The sequence below is a fragment of the Rana temporaria genome, chromosome 4 (genome assembly GCF_905171775.1).
Source record: "Rana temporaria chromosome 4, aRanTem1.1, whole genome shotgun sequence".
Taxonomy (NCBI): domain Eukaryota; kingdom Metazoa; phylum Chordata; class Amphibia; order Anura; family Ranidae; genus Rana; species Rana temporaria.
In genome coordinates this window covers 298554864-298573325 of record NC_053492.1, presented here as the reverse complement: position 1 = coordinate 298573325, position 18462 = coordinate 298554864, and the positions used below count along the sequence as shown (strand labels likewise).

The following is an 18462-nucleotide window of genomic DNA, read 5'->3' as shown; positions in this document are numbered from 1 at the left end:
TGCTCCTAAAGCGCCCCTGCCCATTGAAATCAATGGGCAGCACTGCCGACCCGATCAATTTTGAACCCTTTTCCAGCTTATAGCGGGGGTTAAAAGAGGCCCGCTAGCAGACGAAAAGCGCCGCAAAAAAGACGGTAAAGCGCTGCAAAAATTTGCGACGCCTCGGTGTGAAAGTAGCCTTAGGCTCCATGTACACGGGACGTTTTTACAACTGCTTCTAAAGGATTAAACTTGACAGATAGTAATCCACGTTTAAAACGCCCGTTTTGCCACATTTACATGCCACGTTTAGCGGCATTTTGCTGTGTTTGCATTTAGAAGCTTTTTTAAATATATATATATATATATATATATATATATATTTTTTAAATGGCCAAAAATAAAAAACGCCTATAAAAGGTAAACGCGGCTAAAAGCTGGTACCAAGTTTAGCCGATGGCATCTGAAACTTGGAAATCTCCGGCGTCTGAACTCATTTTTTTTGCTTTCAAGTAAACGCTGTTAAAAAGCAACTGCCTAAAAACGACTGTAAACGAGACTGTGTACATGTACACATAAGATAACATTGAATGTGTTCAGGGGCAGTTGAAAAAAGCATCCAACTGCCTCTGAATGCACGTTTAACAGCAGTAGTGTACATGAGGCCTAAGTGTGTGTAAGACTACAAGTCCCAGCTTTGTTACTCAGTGTGTGTAGGACTACAAGTCCCAGCTGTTGGTGTGTGTAGGACTACAAGTCCCAGCTGTTGGTGTGTGTAGGACTACAAGTCCCAGCTGTTAGTGTGTGTAGGACTACAAGTCCCAGCGTTGTTATACAGTGTGTGTAGGACTACAAGTCCAAGCTGTTGTAGTGTGTAGGACTACAAGTCCCAGCGTTGTTATACAGTGTGTGTAGGACTACAAGTCCAAGATTTGTTATACAGTGTGTATAGAGGGAGGTCTAGTCAGGAAAGGGGAAGTGTGGCGTAATGTGCCTAAACTGTACAGTAGTGAGTGCCCCTCCCTCCCCCTGAGCCTGGTGACTGTGGTAAGGGATGAGGGGAGGATCTTACTGGATCTGTGAGTCAGACGTGTCAGGAGCCCGTCCTAGAGAACGTTTCCTTGTACTGGAAGGACCATTCGGTCCTATGAAGTGGCCGTTCTTCGCACATTTTCTGTGAACAGTTATGGCAGCGGTTATTGTGTTCCTGCTCCCATGGGTTCTCCTTCTGCTGTGTGTCACCAATGGAAGGCCCAGTCCAGTCAGTGAAGCCGAGGAAGGTAGGCAGTGTCCCTGTGCTGCCTGCACTCCATGTTGTTGTGTTCAGTATGTGGTGGGAGGGGTGTGCAGGACTTACTATACATACACAAATATAGTGTATACATACACACTTATAGAGTACACACACACACACAGTGTACATTATAGTGTACATATACACACACACATAGTGTACAAATATACACACACACACATAGTGTAAATTATAGTGTACATATACACACGGGGGCTGATTTACTATGCTCTGTGCGCTGCGCTGGTTCATGCCTTAATTAGTGCGCCGGGTGGAGGCTTAATTAGGCGCATGAACCAGCGTAGCAGCCGGCGCATTGAAAGTAATATGTAAAGCCGCGCCGAACTCCCTATAGAAGTCTATGGGAGAAATCAAAAGTGTTCATTTTAAAGGCTAATCTGCAAGTTTTGTCCTAAAAAGTGTTTGGGGACCTCAGTCCTGCCCCAGGGAACATGTATCAATGTTTTTTTTATTTTTTAAAACGGCCGTTTTTTCGGGAGCAGTGAAATTAATAATTCTTAAAGTGAAACAATAAAAGTGAAATATTCCTTTAAATTTCGTACCTAGGGGGGGTGTAATGTCAGCATGTGAAATAGCGCATTTTTCCCGCACTTAGAGCTGCCCCTGCACAAAATGACATTCAGAAGGAAAAAAGTCATTTAAAAATTCACACGCGGCTATAATGAATTGTCGGCTCTGACAATTCTAAAAGGATTCATTCATAAAACCAAAAAAAAAAAATGTGTAGGGGTTCCCCCAAATTAAATTACCAGGCCCTTCAGGTCTGGAATGGATATTAAGGGGAACCCCGCCGTAAAAAACAAAAAAAAAAAAGACGTGCGGTTCCCGGCAAATATCCATTCCAGGCCCTTCAGGTCTGGTGTGGATTTTAAGGGGAACTCCACCCCAAATTTAAAAAAAAAATGGCGTGGAGTCCCCCTAAAAATCCACACCAGACCCTTATCCGAGCACGTTGACCTGGCCGGCCGCAGAAAAGAGGGGGGGATAGAGTGCGGCCCCCCCCTCTCCTGAACCGCACCAGGCCACATGACCTCAACATGGGGAGGATGTCCCCATGTTGATGGGGACAAGGGCCTCATCCCCACAACCCTTGCCCGGTGGTTGTGGGGGTCTGCGGGCGGGGGGCTTATCAGAATCTGGAAGACCCCTTTAACAAAGGGGACCCCCAGATCCTGCCCCCCCCTATGTGAAATGGTAATGGGGTACATTGTACCTCTACCATTTCACCCCAAAAAAAATGTCAAAAGTGTTAAAAATGACAGTAGCCGGTTTTTGACAAATCTTTTAATAAAATCTTCTTTTCTTCTTTCCTTCGGGTTTCTTCCGCTGCTTATTTCTTGGGTCTTCTCGTCCACATCTTGCCCGACGTGTTCTTCTATCTTCTCCGTCCGTCCTTCAGCCTTCTGGTCCCGCATCTTGCCCGACATCTTCTCCTGTCTTCTTCTCCGTCCGCCAGCCTCCTCGTCCGCATCTTGTGTCTTCTCCGGTCTTCTTCTCGGTCCGCCAGCCTTCTCGTCCACATGTTTTTCTTCCCCGGACCCAGCGTTTGAATTTGATTTGGCCGCCGTGTTGCGCTCCTGGGACCCGCCCCCTCTGACGCCACAAGTAAACTCCTTAGAAGGTCATGTGCGTCAGAGGGGGGCGGGGTCACAGAGCGTCACACGGCGGGGGAATTCAATTTCAAACGCGCCGCCCGGAGAAGAAAATGCCGCCGCTTCCAATTGAAGTTCCCGCCGTGTCACACTCATGTGACCCCGCCCCCCTCTGATGCACATATGCCACACGCGGACTTTCATATGAGTTTACCTGTGGCGTCAGAGGGGGGCGGGTCCCAGGAGCGGGAACACGGCGGCCAAATCAAATTCAAACGCTGGGTCCGGGGAAGAAAAAGATGTGGACGAGAAGGCTGGCGGACGGACGGAGAAGAAGACAGGAGAAGACAACGGGCAAGATGCGGGACCAGGAGGCTGAAGGACGGACGGAGAAGATAGAAGAACACGTCGGGCAAGATGTGGACGAGAAGACCCAAGAAAGAAGCAACGGAAGAAACCCGAACGAAAGAAGAAAAGAAGATTTTATTAAAAGATTTGTCAAAAACCGGCTACTGTCATTTTTATCACTTTTGCCATTTTTTTTGGGGTGAAATGGTAGAGGTACAATGTACCCCATTACCATTTCACATAGGGGGGGGGGCAGGATCTGGGGGTCCCCTTTGTTAAAGGGGTCTTCCAGATTCTGATAAGCCCCCCGCCCGCAGACCCCCACAACCACCGGGCAAGGGTTGTGGGGATGAGGCCCTTGTCCCCATCAACATGGGGACATCCTCCCCATGTTGAGGGCATGTGGCCTGGTGCGGTTCAGGAGAGGGGGGGGGCCGCACTCTGTCCCCCCCTCTTTTCTGCGGCCGGCCAGGTCAACGTGCTCGGATAAGGGTCTGGTGTGGATTTTTAGGGGGACTCCACGCCATTTATTTTCAATTTGGGGTGGAGTTCCCCTTAAAATCCACACCAGACCTGAAGGGTCTGGTATGGATATTTGGGGGAACCCCACGCCATTTTTTTGGGGGTTTTTTACGGCGGGGTTCCCCTTAATATCCATTCCAGACCTGAAGGGCCTGGTAATTTAATTTGGAGGGACCCCCATTTTTTTTTTTTATTATTTTTAATGAGCAATGACTGTATTCTTTATAGCCATGAGTACTTTAAACTTCCTTTTTTTTGTTTCACTTCAGAAATGACATCTTGTACAGGGACAGTTCTAAGCACGGGAAACATGCGTGTACCCCCCCTCCCCCCCCTGTATGAAATTTAAAGGAATATTTCACTTTTATTATTTCACTTTAACCACTTCCATACCGCGCCTATTCTGGCACTTCTCTCCTTCATGTAAAAATTATATTTTGTTCCTGGGAAATTAATCAGGACCCCCCAAACATTATATATAATTTTTTAGCAGACACCCTAGGGAATAAAGTGGCGGTCATTTTTTATTTGATTTCCAACGGTATTTGCGCAATCATTTTTCTAACGCCTTTTTTTTTTGGCCCAAAAAAAAAACACGGTTCATGAATTAAAAAAAAAAAAACAGTAAAGTTAGCCCAATTTTTATGGATAATGTTAAAGATGATGTTACACCGAGTAAATAGATACCTAACTTGTCACGCTTTAATATTGTACACACTCATGGAATGGCGCCAAACTTCGGGACATAAAAATATCCATAGGCGATGCTTGTTTTTTTTTTTACAGGTGACCAGTTCAGAGTTACAGAGGAGGTCTAGGGCTAGAATTATTGCTCTCGCTCTAATGTACGCGTCAATACCTCACATGTGTGGTTTTAATGGTGTTTACATATGTGGGCGGGACTTACATGCATATTCGCTTCTGAGTGCGAGCTTCTAGGGACAGGGGCGTTATTTTATTTTTTTGTTTGTTTTTTTTACCTCATATTTTTCTTCTTGCACTTTTTTGACACTTTTTTTGATTTTGGATCACTTTTCTTCCTATTACAAGGAATGTAAACATCCCTTGTAATAGGACTAGTGTGTGACAGGTCCTCTTTATGGAGAGAGGCGGGGTCAATAAGGCTGGAAAGCATGGTATTGGAAAAAAAATAAAGATCTCATGCTTTCAGCTGCAATCATGTTCGTTCAGCACAGTGGTGTAGTGTATAGCACTTTGACCTAGCAGCAAAAGAGTCGTTGGTTCGAATCCCACCCGTGACACCATCTGCCTGGAGTTTGCATGTTCTCCCTGTCCTGCGTGGGTTTCCTCCCACAATATAAAAACACGCTGTAAATCGGATCCGGTCTAAATAAGCCCTAATATGCAGTAGTATATTTAGGTTTTGTTCTGCCCTAGGCCTGACTACATATCTGCACCTCCTAATAGAAAAATGACCCACCCCTTCCTGTCAAGGTCACACCCTGTTTTTGTATGACCCGCCCAGGAATTTTCAGGGGACCCACACACTAGTTCTGGGGGGGAGGGGGGCACTGGATTCCCTTAACCACTTCCATACCAGGCACTTACGCACCTTCCCGCCCAAGCCAATTTTCAGCTTTCAGCACTGTCGCACTTTGAATGGCAATTGCGCGGTCATACAACACTGTACCCAAACAAAATTGGCGTCCTTTTTCCCCCACAAATAGAGCTTTCTTTTGTTGGTATTTGATCACCTCTGCGATTTTTTTTTTGCGCAACAACTAAAAAAAGACTGCAAAGTTTTTCTCTTTCAATTACGGGCACTGATATGGCGGCACTGATGGGCACCGATGAGATGGCACTAATGGACATCGATGAGGTAGTACTGACGGGCACAGATGAGGTGGCATTGATTGGCGGCGCTGGTATGCGGCACTGATGGGCACTCATAGGCGGCACTGATGGGCACTCATGGGCGGCACAGATGGGCACTCATGGGTGGCACTTATGGGTGGCACTGATGGATACTTATGGGTGGGCACTGATAGGTGGGCACTGTGCATGGATGGGCACTGTGGGGTGGCACTGATGGACACTGTGGGGTGGCACTGATTTTCCCAGGTTGCCAGTCAGTGCCCATTTGTGGGCACTGATTGGCATCTTTTTTTCTTTTTTTTTTAATGCTTTTTGTTTTTTTTCCATATTTTTTTTTTTGCCCACCCTGGTGGTCCAGGGTGGGCATCCCTGGTGGTCCAGTGTGGTGATCCGAGGGGGGGCTGCGCTGATAAACAATCAGCGCGAACGCCCCCTGTCAGGAGAGCCGCCGATCGGCTCTCCTATACTCGCGTCTGTCAGACGTGAGTGAGGAAGAGCCATCGATGGCTCTTCCTGTTTACATCGTGATCAGCCGTGATTGGACACGGCTGATCACGTGGTAAAGAGTCTCCGTGAGAGACTCTTTACCGAGATCGGAGATGCAGGGTGTCAGACTGACACCCCGCATCACCGATCGCCGCGCTGCGTGCCCCCACAGGCGCGCGCGGCATGAAATCCTGCAGGACGTCCTGTCAGGATTGTGTAACCACTTCCCGGACGTAAATCGGCCATAGGCTGGGCGGGAAGTGGTTGATTTGCATAGTTTTTCTCTCACTTCCTGTTTGGCTATGGGGCAGGAAGTGAAGGCAAATCTCCCCAATTGGACACAGATAATACAAAATAAACTGACAGGGCCTATAACCCTCCCTCACTCTATCCCAAATTAAAGAAAATAAAACGTGTTGATTATAGTTCTAGTCAGGGGCGGACTGACCATTGAGTCACTCGGGCACTGCCCGAGGGCCCCATGCCACTAGGGGGCCCTATCCTGGTTGCCAGGCTCAGTAAAACCAGGGACAGTATGTAAAAATCTGTGTTTTTTTTAGATCTGTCCCTGATATGTCCGAAAATGACATGCTTTTAATGTGAATATCCCAAGATTTTAGCTGCCCGCCTCTGCACTACCTCCTGGCGTGGTGGCCATCTGTAAGCCAGAGGGGCCCCATACTCTTCTATTGCCCGGGGGGCCCCATGAGTTGTCAGTCCGCCCCTGGTTCTAGTTTAAGCACAAATTTCATAGAGTTTTATTGAGAGCCCTAAGAAAATATAACCATGCCAATAGGCCAGGATACAGCGTTGCTAATATGTAGTAATGTGTGTGTTAGAGCACCCCACCCAATGTTAACTAAAAAATTATTAATTTGCAAATAAGTATTATCTGCTAATTTTTTTGGGGATGTCTGCACCCCTGATAGTGACAACATTTGTGAGGTGTCTTCACCCTTTCTAATTCAAATTCATTCACTTCCTGTCACATAGCCAAACAGGAAGTGAGGGTAAAACCTTACTAATATCTTTTCTTGGGGACACAGAGATCAATCTAAATAGTTTCCCATTATGTAAATTGCACTCTAGCATTTTGCAGTGTACACCCCAAATTATTAGGAATCTTGGACTTTGGGGTCCATTTACTAAAGGCAAATCCACTTTGCACTACAAGTGCAAAGCAAGGAAGAAAACAAAACAACTTTGCTTCTACAGGATTGGATGTTAAAACCATCAGTGCTTCCTCTCTGATTTTCAGCAACTATGCTTGTACTGCAGAGTGGCTTTGCCTTTACTAAACCCCAAACTAAATAATCATTTGGGGCAGGGATCCTCAAACTACGGCCCTCCAGCTGTTGTAGAACTACACATCCCATGAGGCCTTGTAATGCACTGACATTCACAGACATGACTAGGCATGATGGGAATTGTAGTTCCTGAACAACTGGAGGGCCGTAGTTTGAAGACCCATGATTTGGGGTGTACACAGCAGTGCTGGAGTGCAATTTGCTTAATGGGGACACTAGTTAGATTGACCTGTGTCCCCAAGAAAAGACACTGGTAGGGTTTTAACCTCACTTCCTGTTCAGCTGTGCGACAGGAAGTGAAGCCAATTTTAAGAAAAAGGGACACAAAGCTCAACCCCCAAAAAAAAAACACAAGCAGGGGTTCTAACACTCACTTGGCTTCCCTCAAACACCCACAATTAGAATAGGATTGCCTTGCCCTAGATTTAAGCACAGTGCTGTAAATCAGCACTTCAAGCCTGTCCACCAATGCCCCCCCCCCCCCCCCACATTTCATGATTACACACCAGGAAAGAAGCTTAGACAAAAATCACACCTAATTTGTTAGGCCCTAACCTAGTTCAGCTGCAGCTGTCAAAATATGTTGCATGAAAAAGTAACAAAAAACAAACTTCAAAATTTTAAAGTAATTTTTATTGGTCAACAAAACAAGGAAAGCAAAAAAAACAAACAAACACACACAAACAAAAATACATTTCAAAACTCAAAATAAACAGATTTAAAGTCGCAACATCTTCACAATTTTGTCATAAAATAAGGCCACAGAGACAAATACATCAAAGTGAACATCATTTAAAAATAAACAAAAACCATTGGCAAAATAAAAACCCATGCAACAAACCACATTTGTGTTCCGCAACAGCATTTCTGCCTGCCCCTATGAGGGCAGCTGAGGACTGATCGATGCACGGTTTTTATAACATGTGCTAGTAATGAAGCAATTGAAATCACATGAACAAATTGCAGTCTCTAGTGTGGGTGAGCTTACACCTGGTTAATTAACCCAACCCACGCTCTATGACCATCCAAGTGATTTTCACCTTTTAAAAAGAAAGGATTTTTTCTAAGTGTTTGAGCAGACTCAGTTCATCACACATGTAGGAACAAAGCTGCAATGGCATGAGAGTTTTTTTTTTTTTTTTTTCCCTGATCTCATGCTTTCCAGCCTGGCCCGGTCATTGACCAGCAATATGGTCCGGGGCTCAAGTGGTTAAAAATTAACAAAACACTAAAGTTAGCCCAATTTCTGGGGATAATGTGAAAGATGATGTTACACCGAGTAAATAGATACCTTACATGTCACGCTTTACTATTGGAAACACTCCTGGCAATGGGGCCAAAATTCATTCCGTGAATATCCCCATAGGCGACCTTTTTCTTTTTTTCCAGGTTACCAGTTTATAGTTACAAAGAAGGTCTAGTGGTAAAAGTATTGCTCTCGCTCTAACGCACGCGTCAATACCTCACATGTGTGGTTTGAACGATGTTTACATATGTGGGCGGGACTTACGCAAGTCCCGCCCACATATATAAACATCGTTCAAACCACACATGTGAGGTATTGACGCGTGCGTTAGAGCGAGAGCAATACTTTTACCACTAGACCTTCTTTGTAACTATAAACTGGTAACCTGAAAAAAAAAGAAAAAGGTCGCCTATGGGGATATTCACGGAATGAATTTTGGCCCCATTGCCAGGAGTGTTTCCAATAGTAAAGCGTGACATGTAAGGTATCTATTTACTCGGTGTAACATCATCTTTCACATTATCCCCAGAAATTGGGCTAACTTTAGTGTTTTGTTAATTTTTAACCACTTGAGCCCCGGACCATATTGCTGGTCAATGACCGGGCCAGTTTTTGTGATTCGGCACGGCGTCGCTTTAACTGACAATTGCGCAGTCGTGCGACGTGGCTCCCAAACCAAATTGGCAACCTTTTTTTTTCCCCACAAAGAGAGCTTTATTTTGGTGGTATTTGATCACTTCTGCGTTTTTTTTTTTTTTTTTAGAGCTCTAACCAAAAATAGAGCGACAATTTTAAAAAATAAAGAATTATTTTTACTTTTTGCTCTAATAAATATCCCCAAAAATATATATTCTAAAAAATAAAAAAAACCTCAGTTTAGGCCGATACGTATTCTACATCTTTTTGGTTCCAAAAAATCGCAAATAGCGTTTAGTGTTTGGTTTTGGCAAAAGTTATAGCGTCTACAAAATATGGCTTTTTTTTGTTTTAACTAGTTATTGCGGCGATCAGCGATTTTTATCGGTACTGCGACATTATGGCGGACACATCGGACACTTTTTTGGAACCATTGGCATTTTTCTAGCGATCAGTGCTGTAAAAATGCATTGCTTACTATAAAAATGCCACTGGCAGGGAAGGGGTTAACACTAGGTGCGAGGGAGGGGTTAAATATGTTCCCTGGGTGTGTTCTAACTGAAGGGGGGGTGGGACTGACATGGGTAAATGACAGATCGCTGTTCATGAAGGGGAACTCCAGACCCAAAAAAATAAATAAAGTGGGTTCCCTCCAGGTGCATACCAGGCTCTTAGGCTTGGTCTGGAACATAAGGGGTTAAACCCGCGCAAAAAAAACAGCGTGGGGTCGTCCCCCCCAAGATCCAGACCAAGCTCTTATCCCAGGCACGCAGTCTGGCCAGACAGGAATGGGGGTGGGGACGAGCGAGCGCCCCCCCCCCTCCTGAGCCGTACCAGACCACATGCCCTCAACATGGGGGAGTGTGTGCTGTGGGGGAGGGGGGCACTGCCCCCCCACCCCAAAGCACTCTTGTCCCCATGTCGATAGGGACAAGAGCCTCTTCCCGACAACCCTGGCCGTTGGTTGTCGGGGTATGCGGGCGGAGGGCTTATCAGAATCTGAGAGGCCCCTTTAATAAAGGGGCCCCCAGATTCCGGCCCCCCACCCTATGTGAATGAGTATGGGGTACATCGTACCTCTACCCATTCACATGGGGGAAAGTGTAAAGTAAAATAAAACACCACACAGAATAAAATATTTTATTAATCTGCTCCGGAGCCCCCCCTTTCTTCTTTAGCTCTCTTACAAGGGGGGGTTTCTTCTCTCCCGATCTTCCGCCGGGACCCTGGGCTTCGGTGATTTCTGCCGGGGGAGGGCGCCATCCCTCGGTCCTCTCCGGAGCCTTCCGCCGGATGCCCCCACCCCATTTAAGCTCTTTTACATTAGGGGGGGGCATCCGGACTTCAGGGTCTTCTGCCGGGGGATGGCGCCTATCCCCCGGTCTTTCCGGGGCCTTCCGCCAGGGTTCCGGTCTTCCTGGTCTTCTGCCGGGGGTGCGCCAACTCCCAGGTCTTTTCTCTTCTGTCTTCTCTGCTCCCTCTTCTGCCTGGCTCTCCCGCGGAGCCAGGGCTTTCTTCCGTCTTCTTTCTTCTCTCTTCCTTCTGCCTGTCTCCTCCGCGGAGCACAGGGCTTGTCTGCGCTGTCCTCTCCCTTCTCTTCCATTGGATGTTGACACGACGAGGTCCAGCGCTGGAATGCCGTGTCAGCGGCGGGCATGGACTTATATAGGGCAATGCCACCATGTGACCTCAACCCATGTGACATCACATTCCCTGGGCATGATGGGAATGTGATGTCACATGGGTTGAGGTCACATGGTGGCATTACCCTATATAAGTCGATGCCCGCCGCTGACACGGCATGTCAGCGCGGAACCTCGTCGTGTCAACATCCAATGGAAGAGAAGGGAGAGGACAGCGCAGACAAGCCCTGGCTCCGCGGGGGAGCCAGGCAGAAGAAGGAAGAGAGAAGACAGAAGAGAAAAGACCTGGGAGTTGGCGCACCCCCGGCAGAAGACCAGGAAGACCGGAACCCTGGCGGAAGGCACCGGAAAGACCGGGGGATAGGCGCCATCCCCCGGTAGAAGACCCCGAAGTCCGGATGCCCCCCCCTAATGTAAAAGAGCTTAAATGGGGTGGGGGCATCCGGCGGAAGGCTCCGGAGAGGACCGAGGGATGGCGCCCTCCCCCGGCAGAAATCACCGAAGCCCAGGGTCCCGGCAGAAGATCGGGAGAGAAGAAACCCCCCCTTGTAAGAGAGCTAAATTAAGAAAGGGGGTGCTCCGGAGCAGATTAATAAAATATTTTATTCTGTGTGGTGTTTTATTTTACTTTACACTTTCCCCCATGTGAATGGGTAGAGGTACGATGTACCCCACACTCATTCACATAGGGTGGGGGGCCGGTATCTGGGGGCCCCCTTATTAAAGGGAGCTCGCAGATTCCGATTAGCCCCGCCCGCATACCCCGACAACCAATGGCAAGGGTTGTCGGGAAGAGGCTCTTGTCCCTATCGCCATGGGGGCAAGAGTGCTGTGGGGTGGGGGGGCAGTGCCCCCCTCCCCCACAGCACACACTCCCCCATGTTGAGGGCATGCGGTCTGGTACGGCTCGCTCGTCCCCACCCCCATTCCTGTCCGGGCCAGACTGCGTGCTTGGGATGAGGGCTTGGTTTGGATCTGGGGGGGGGACCCCCGCGCCGAATCGGCGCGGGTTTAACCTCTCACGTTCCGGACCAAGCCTAAGAGCCTAATGTAGCCCTGAAGGGGGACCCGCGCCGATTTCAAGTTTGAAATTTGGCGCGGAGTTCCCCTTCATGGCTGAAAACAGCTCGGAGATTCCCTTGCGCCGCGTCACGCAGCGCATTCACGGGTACGCCGCTTGGTATTTACCAAGATTTTCACGGCGTACTGACAAGGCGCACAGGAAGCGCCAAAATTTCTCTCTGCGCATGCCCAGTATGCAAATGAACCTCCCGAGGTTCAGGCGCACTGTGCAAGCGTTTTTCAAAAAACACTTTCCCTTTCAATTCGGCCCGCCAAACACATTCAAACACATGTCACTTCACTTCCCCTGCATCCCCCCACCTCCCCCCCTAATAAACTCCTGCCCAAACACCCGCAATTTACAGTTCAATGTGCCGTGTCTGTACTGGTGCACAATGCACCCTCTCCTGGGCGCACGGAGCACATTAGTAACTAGGGAAATACACTGCACTAGCAGTGTATTTCTTTAGTAAATGTCAAAACGGCTGCTACTCCTGCTTTTACTCCATGAGTCATGTAGTAAAGGCTTGGTAAATCAGCCCCATAGTGTACATTATAGTTTACATACACAAATGTATATATACACAGACATAGTCAGGGTTCAATGCTACATCTGTCCCCCGGTGCCTCTACACTGAAAACCGAGCAATCGAACACCGCCGATCACTCGGTTTTCATAGCTCCGTGAACAGAGAGCTTACAGACTGTGAGTCACAGTTCTCTGCTCTTCTCCCCCCTTGCTCAATAGAGCGCTGAGCTGTGGAGGGGTGGGGAGCGGCCATCTCAGGCTCTCAGCGGCTCACCGAGAGGCTGAGTGGGGTGTCAGTCTAGGCACCTGGCAGATTCAGACTCCATTGTCGGGATTAGATGTCGACCGATATGGGTTTTTCTCTGGCCGATGTCGATATTTAGAAATCGGGCGGCTGATATATGTTGCTGATATTTTAGGCCAATTTTTATTTGTTTCCTTCGTCTCAGAAAATCTAGGGTGGAGAGGTGGGGAGGAGGTTATTGTTTAGGGTGGAGAGGTGGGGTGCAGCCTATTAGTGTCCATCAGTGCCACCTCATCAGTGCCCACCAGTTCAGCTTGTCAGTGCCACATCAGTGCCCACCGGTGCAGCCCATCAGTATCCATTAGTGCCCACCAGTGCAGCCTGTCAGTGCAACCTCATCAGTACCCACCAGTGCAGCCCATCAGTGCCCACCAGTGCCACCTCATTAGTGCTCACCAGTGCAGCCTATCAGTGTGCATTAGTGCTTACCAGTGCAGCCTGTCAGTGCAACCTCATTAGAACCCACCAGCGCAGCCCATCAGTGCCACCTTATTAGTGCCCACCAGTGGAGCCTATCAGTGTCTATCAGTGCCACCTTATTAGTGCCCACCAGTTCATCCTGTCAGTGCCACCTCATTAGTGTTCACCAGTGCCACCTCATTAGTGCCTACCAGTGCAGCCTATCAGTGTCCATCAGTGCCATCTCACCAGTGCCCACCAGTGCAGCTCATCAGTGCCCACCAGTACAGCTCATCAGTGCCTACCAGTACAGCTCAAAAATGTTATTCACTGACACCTCATCAGTGCCCACCAGTATAGTGCTCCTGGCTCCGTTCCGTCCCCTCACCTGGCCAAAGACAGATCCATTCATCCCCTGATTCCCCCCAGCACGCCCCTGCCTCAGATCCCTCACAATCAGCATTTTTTTACATAATAATCGCCCGATGTCGATTTCTTTAAAAAGGCAAAATATTGGTGGACCGATATATCGGTTGACCTCAAGTCGGGATGGTGCGGTGCCTGGACTGAAATCTGTGAACGGTCACAGGAGTGCAGAATTCCACTCCTGTGATCCATAGGAGAAGCCAACCAAATGAGCTTTGGCTGGACTTCTCCTTTAAGGCCTCATGCACACTGTTTTTTTTTTTAAATGCTGTTTATCCTGACAGGAGAAAATCAGCGTTATAAACTCACCTAAGCTGCATTTTTTAAAAAAAAATAGGTGAGTTTAGCAGAGTTTGGAGTTTGCAAGTTTATTTATTTAAATAAATCAATTTTTATTGATTCTGGCCATTGAAATAAATAAATGCTGAAGTGCTAAACGTGCCTAAAGTTTATGCACATGTATGATTGTTTATGCGCGTTTAACAGCATTCAGCGTTTTTTGTGGTCATAATTCCTGCTCCTCAATGCGATTTTAAGGCGTTCAGAAAACAGCCTATAAACTCCCCTGCTACTAAATTACTGAAAACTTTCATGTGTAAATGGACACAGGATAACAGGGAATTTAAAGGCAGATAAAACCCCCCCCCCAAAAAAAACGTACAAAAACATGAGTTTAACAGCAGCAGTGTGCATAATTCATTAAGATGTATAAAAGGGGTTAGCAATCTGCGGCACGTTTTTTTATTGACAGACAAAAACGCTATTTCAATAGGCTGTAACTGACTGCGCACTAGAATCAGGGGTCTCCAAACTCTCTAAGCAAAAGGCAAGTTTAATGTCCTTCAGACTTTAGGGGGTACGGACTGTGTCCAGCAGGAGTGGAAATTTTCCTAGCATCAGTTGGTGTAAACATATTTGGTATTAGGGGGAGGAATAGTGCCCCATTGTTGGTATCATTGGGAGGAATAGTGCCCCATTGTTGGTATCATTGGGAGGAATAGTGCCCTATTCTTGGTGTCAATCCCCGCGGACAGAGAATGTGGTGACGTAGACAACACCGACGTTCTCTAGCGCGCAAGTTCAATGCTTCCACGCATGCGTCGAATCAATTAGACGCATGCGTGGGATTTCGGGGTCCGCTGGTTAGACGTACTAACCAGCGGACATGTCCGACGGACAGCTCTCCAGCGGACAAGTTTCTTAGCATGCTAAGAAACTTTTGTCCGCTGGATATCTGTCCGCTAGCCTGTACACATGATCGGATCTGTCCTCTGAAACTGGTCCGTGGACCAGTTTCAGCGGACATGTCCGGTCGTGTGTACGAGGCCTAAAGGTTCAAAACTGGGGCTGATCTGTGACCTGAAGGTGCAGGGTTTGCACCTTCAGACCTCGGATCGACCCAAATTCCTGCACCTTCAGACCTCGGATCGGCCCCAATTCCTGCACCTTCAGACCTCGGATCGGCCCCAATTCCTGCACCTTCAGACCTCGGATCGGCCCAAATTCCTGCACCTTCAGACCTCGGATCGACCCAAATTCCTGCACTTTCAGACCTCGGATCGGCCCCAATTCTTGCACCTTCAGACCTCGGATCGGCCCAAATTCCTGCACCTTCAGACCTCGGATCGACCCAAATTCCTGCACCTTCAGACCTCGGATCGACCCAAATTCCTGCACCTTCAGACCTCGGATCGGCCCCAATTCCTGCACCTTCAGACCTCGGATCGTCCCCAATTCCTGCACCTTCAGACCTCGGATCGGCCCCAATTCCTGCACCTTCAGACCTCGGATCGGCCCCAATTCCTGCACCTTCAGACCTCGGATGGGCGCCACCTAAGTGTAATATGTTAGGTACAATTTATTGATTCAGTAAGTAATGCACTTACAGGAAGTAGATTAAAAACAGGCTCATCTGTATCCATCGATCGATGCAGTCCGGTCTCTGAAGCATAATGTCCACAGGTAGCAGCAGTCCGTCCTGTGGCCACCAGGAAGCTACCCGTGGACGTTATGCTTCAGAGATCGGACTGCATTGATCAATGGATACAGATGAGCCTGTTTTTAATCTACTTCCTGTAAGTGCATTACTGAATCAATAAATTGTACCCAACATATTACACTTCTCATATACTTGCAGAGTCTGCTTTTCTCTAAAGACAGCTTAGAACTGTTATTTTTTTTAACAGTTCCCTTCTTAGAAATTGTATTTTATTATTTCCAATGGACTGATGAACTTTTATTGTTCATATATCGCCTGTTGTATTTGTATATGCACATTAGTGTTTGCGCTCACAGTTTTCTTTTTCTTGAACAGTTTGCTTTTAGCCTGCTGTCGGCTGAAAATGGATCACAGGAGTGCAGAACGAGCTGCACTCCTGTGATCCATAGAAGTATGAGCCAAATAACTTTGGCCATACTTCTCCTTTAAGAGGAAGAGCTTACACGCACACACCCAAAAAAACGTTTCTTATGCCCGGTACACATGATCAGAAAATCGTATGAAGAATACAGATTTCGGAGCGATCATACAATAATGTGATGGTTAGTACAGAGCTTTTGAGAGCCGATCAGGACAGTTCACCCAATATTATTTGATCAGACATTTTTTTTTTCGATTTGTACGATTTTTGTTTAATTAGTATAGCTGTTCGAAAATGCAATACAGATGCATTACGACACGTGAAATCACTTCTGAATTTTTATTTTGTCGTACGCTAATTTTCGTGACTTTAGCAAACTCATCAGATTCGATCTGAGATTGGCATGCAAAAAAAACTGACGATCATTCGTCCGACAATCTCATTGTGTGTACCGGGCATTAGCCATGATACCTTTTACTTTACAATCTCCACTGGTTTTAGTAAATTCTTATTGAACCAATGCTAAAATATATTACACACAATATCTCACAAAAGTGAAAGAGTTAGAGCGAGAACACCAAATTTAACACACCTGCTCCCCATTCACACCTGAGAACTTAGGGGTGTACTTTTGTTGCCAGCGGTTAAGACATTAATGGCTGTGTGTTGAATTATTTTGAGGGGATAGCAAAATTACACTGTTATACAAGTTGTACACTCACTACTTTACATTGCAGCAAAGTGTCATGAAATGATATAATAAATTTTTTACAAAAATGTGAGGGTGTACTCACTTTTGTGAGATATAGTGTGTGTATATATATTTGTGAAAGCCAATACCACAATGCCAAGTAGTAAGGGCCCTTTCACACTTGCAGGCCGTATGTCCGCTTTTTCATCCATCCATTTACGGATGAAAAAGGGACATACATGTATCCCTATGAGATAGCGGGTGTCAGCGGATGAACATCCGATCTCATCGGTCCCCGTTATGCTCCCATTCTGCAGACAGAGGAAAATCTTACTTTTCCATCAGTCTGCAGAGCGGATCGGGTGAACACGGACAGACGGTCCATGTTCATCCGATCCCCCCATAGAGGAGAGCGGAGATCTGACAGGGCGGTCCCTGCACAGTGTGCGGGGACCACCCTGTCATCTGCCGGCTCAGCGGGGATCAACGGAGCGATCACCGTTGAGCAAGCGGATGAGACATGTACGGATCCTAATGAGATCTGTACATGTGAAAGGGGCCTAAGTGTTGCGTGCATTGATCCCATCCATCCAGGAAGCTCGTTTATTTTCAGTTTTGTTGTACACAAGTTAGGAATTGTCCCTGGTTTGATAGATGTTTGTTGTAGTGACTATACAGGAAATTTTGGTAGTTTTATTATACTATCTGGAACAGTTGTGTAACCTTCTGTTGCCAGTTCAAACAAAATGACCAACTCTTGAAGCCCATCCTCTTGACCTACTTACATTGTTCCCCCATATCTCAACACTTATATTCATGTTTTGCACGCTGCCCAACACTCGAGATTTTTACAGGTGTGAGGAAATCATGTGACCATCTTCCCTTACTAGAAGAATTCAGAGATCAGGTCTGATTAGCCAATCTCCAGGCTTAAATACTTGTCACATGGGAAAAGGAGAAAGGCATTACCCTGTGTTAACTCTGACACAGAGGGGTTGATATACTATAGGCAGATAGGCTGTTTACTTTGCAAGGGAATTTCCTTATTCACTAAGCCCTGGGGAAAATTCCCTTATAAAGTGAAACTTCACATGCAAAGTGAACAGCCTGTTTGTCTTTAGTAATTCAACATGAGAGCTTACACAGGGACTCAGGGCTCTGACAAATGAATGAAATAACAAAGGAGCATAGGAAAGGTAAGTATTAGTAGGGGTGACTGATCAAGAGAACCTGTCACTCTGCTCTAGATGAGCAAAGTGAATGATTCTCTTTAAAGCGGTAATAATCCACAGAAAAAAAAAAAAGAAAACAACCTACAAGGCAATAGCATATTGTGCTAGAATGCATCACATGTAATACTTACCTTAGAACGAGGCTCCTGCAGCCCGCCTGGTCACCGCTGAGGGTGTTGATATGTTCCCTTTGCGTTTCTTCTGGGTTTTTGTGCTCCGGCCCTGTGACTGCACGCGGTAGTCCTTCATTCCGTCAAGGTCTGGCACGAGCCGCTGGACCTTCAGCGTGAATGCGCTGCTGATGTTAGTGGGTACATGAAAGGTAAATATCTCCTAAACCGTGCAGGTTTAAGAGATATTCATTTTATCTACAAGTGAGCCTTATTATAGGCTTACCTGTAGGTAAGAATTACCAAGTGGACAATACAACTGCTTTAAAGCTGAAGTTTAGTCATTTATTTATTTTTTTAAACCCCCAGGATGCTACTTATCAGCAAGGAAGTGTGTTCTGTAAGACGGGCCGAAGGAGCGACCATGGTTGGCACTTTT

General features: G+C 46.8%; 1 protein-coding gene across 3 annotated transcripts in view; it reads left to right on the top strand.

Moving 5' to 3' along the window:
* Window positions 1–1017: 1017 nt before the first annotated feature.
* IFNGR1 (interferon gamma receptor 1) overlaps window positions 1018–18462 on the top strand; it is an 89742-nt gene continuing 72297 nt past the window's right edge. The window contains exon 1 of one of the 3 annotated variants that reach the window (XM_040350512.1): window positions 1018–1259. In XM_040350512.1, coding sequence (XP_040206446.1) covers window positions 1166–1259 — 94 coding nt within the window. In that variant the 5' untranslated portion in view covers window positions 1018–1165. The remainder of the gene's footprint in view (window positions 1260–18462) is intronic. The other 2 variants (XM_040350511.1, XM_040350510.1) reach the window with 2 other exon arrangements.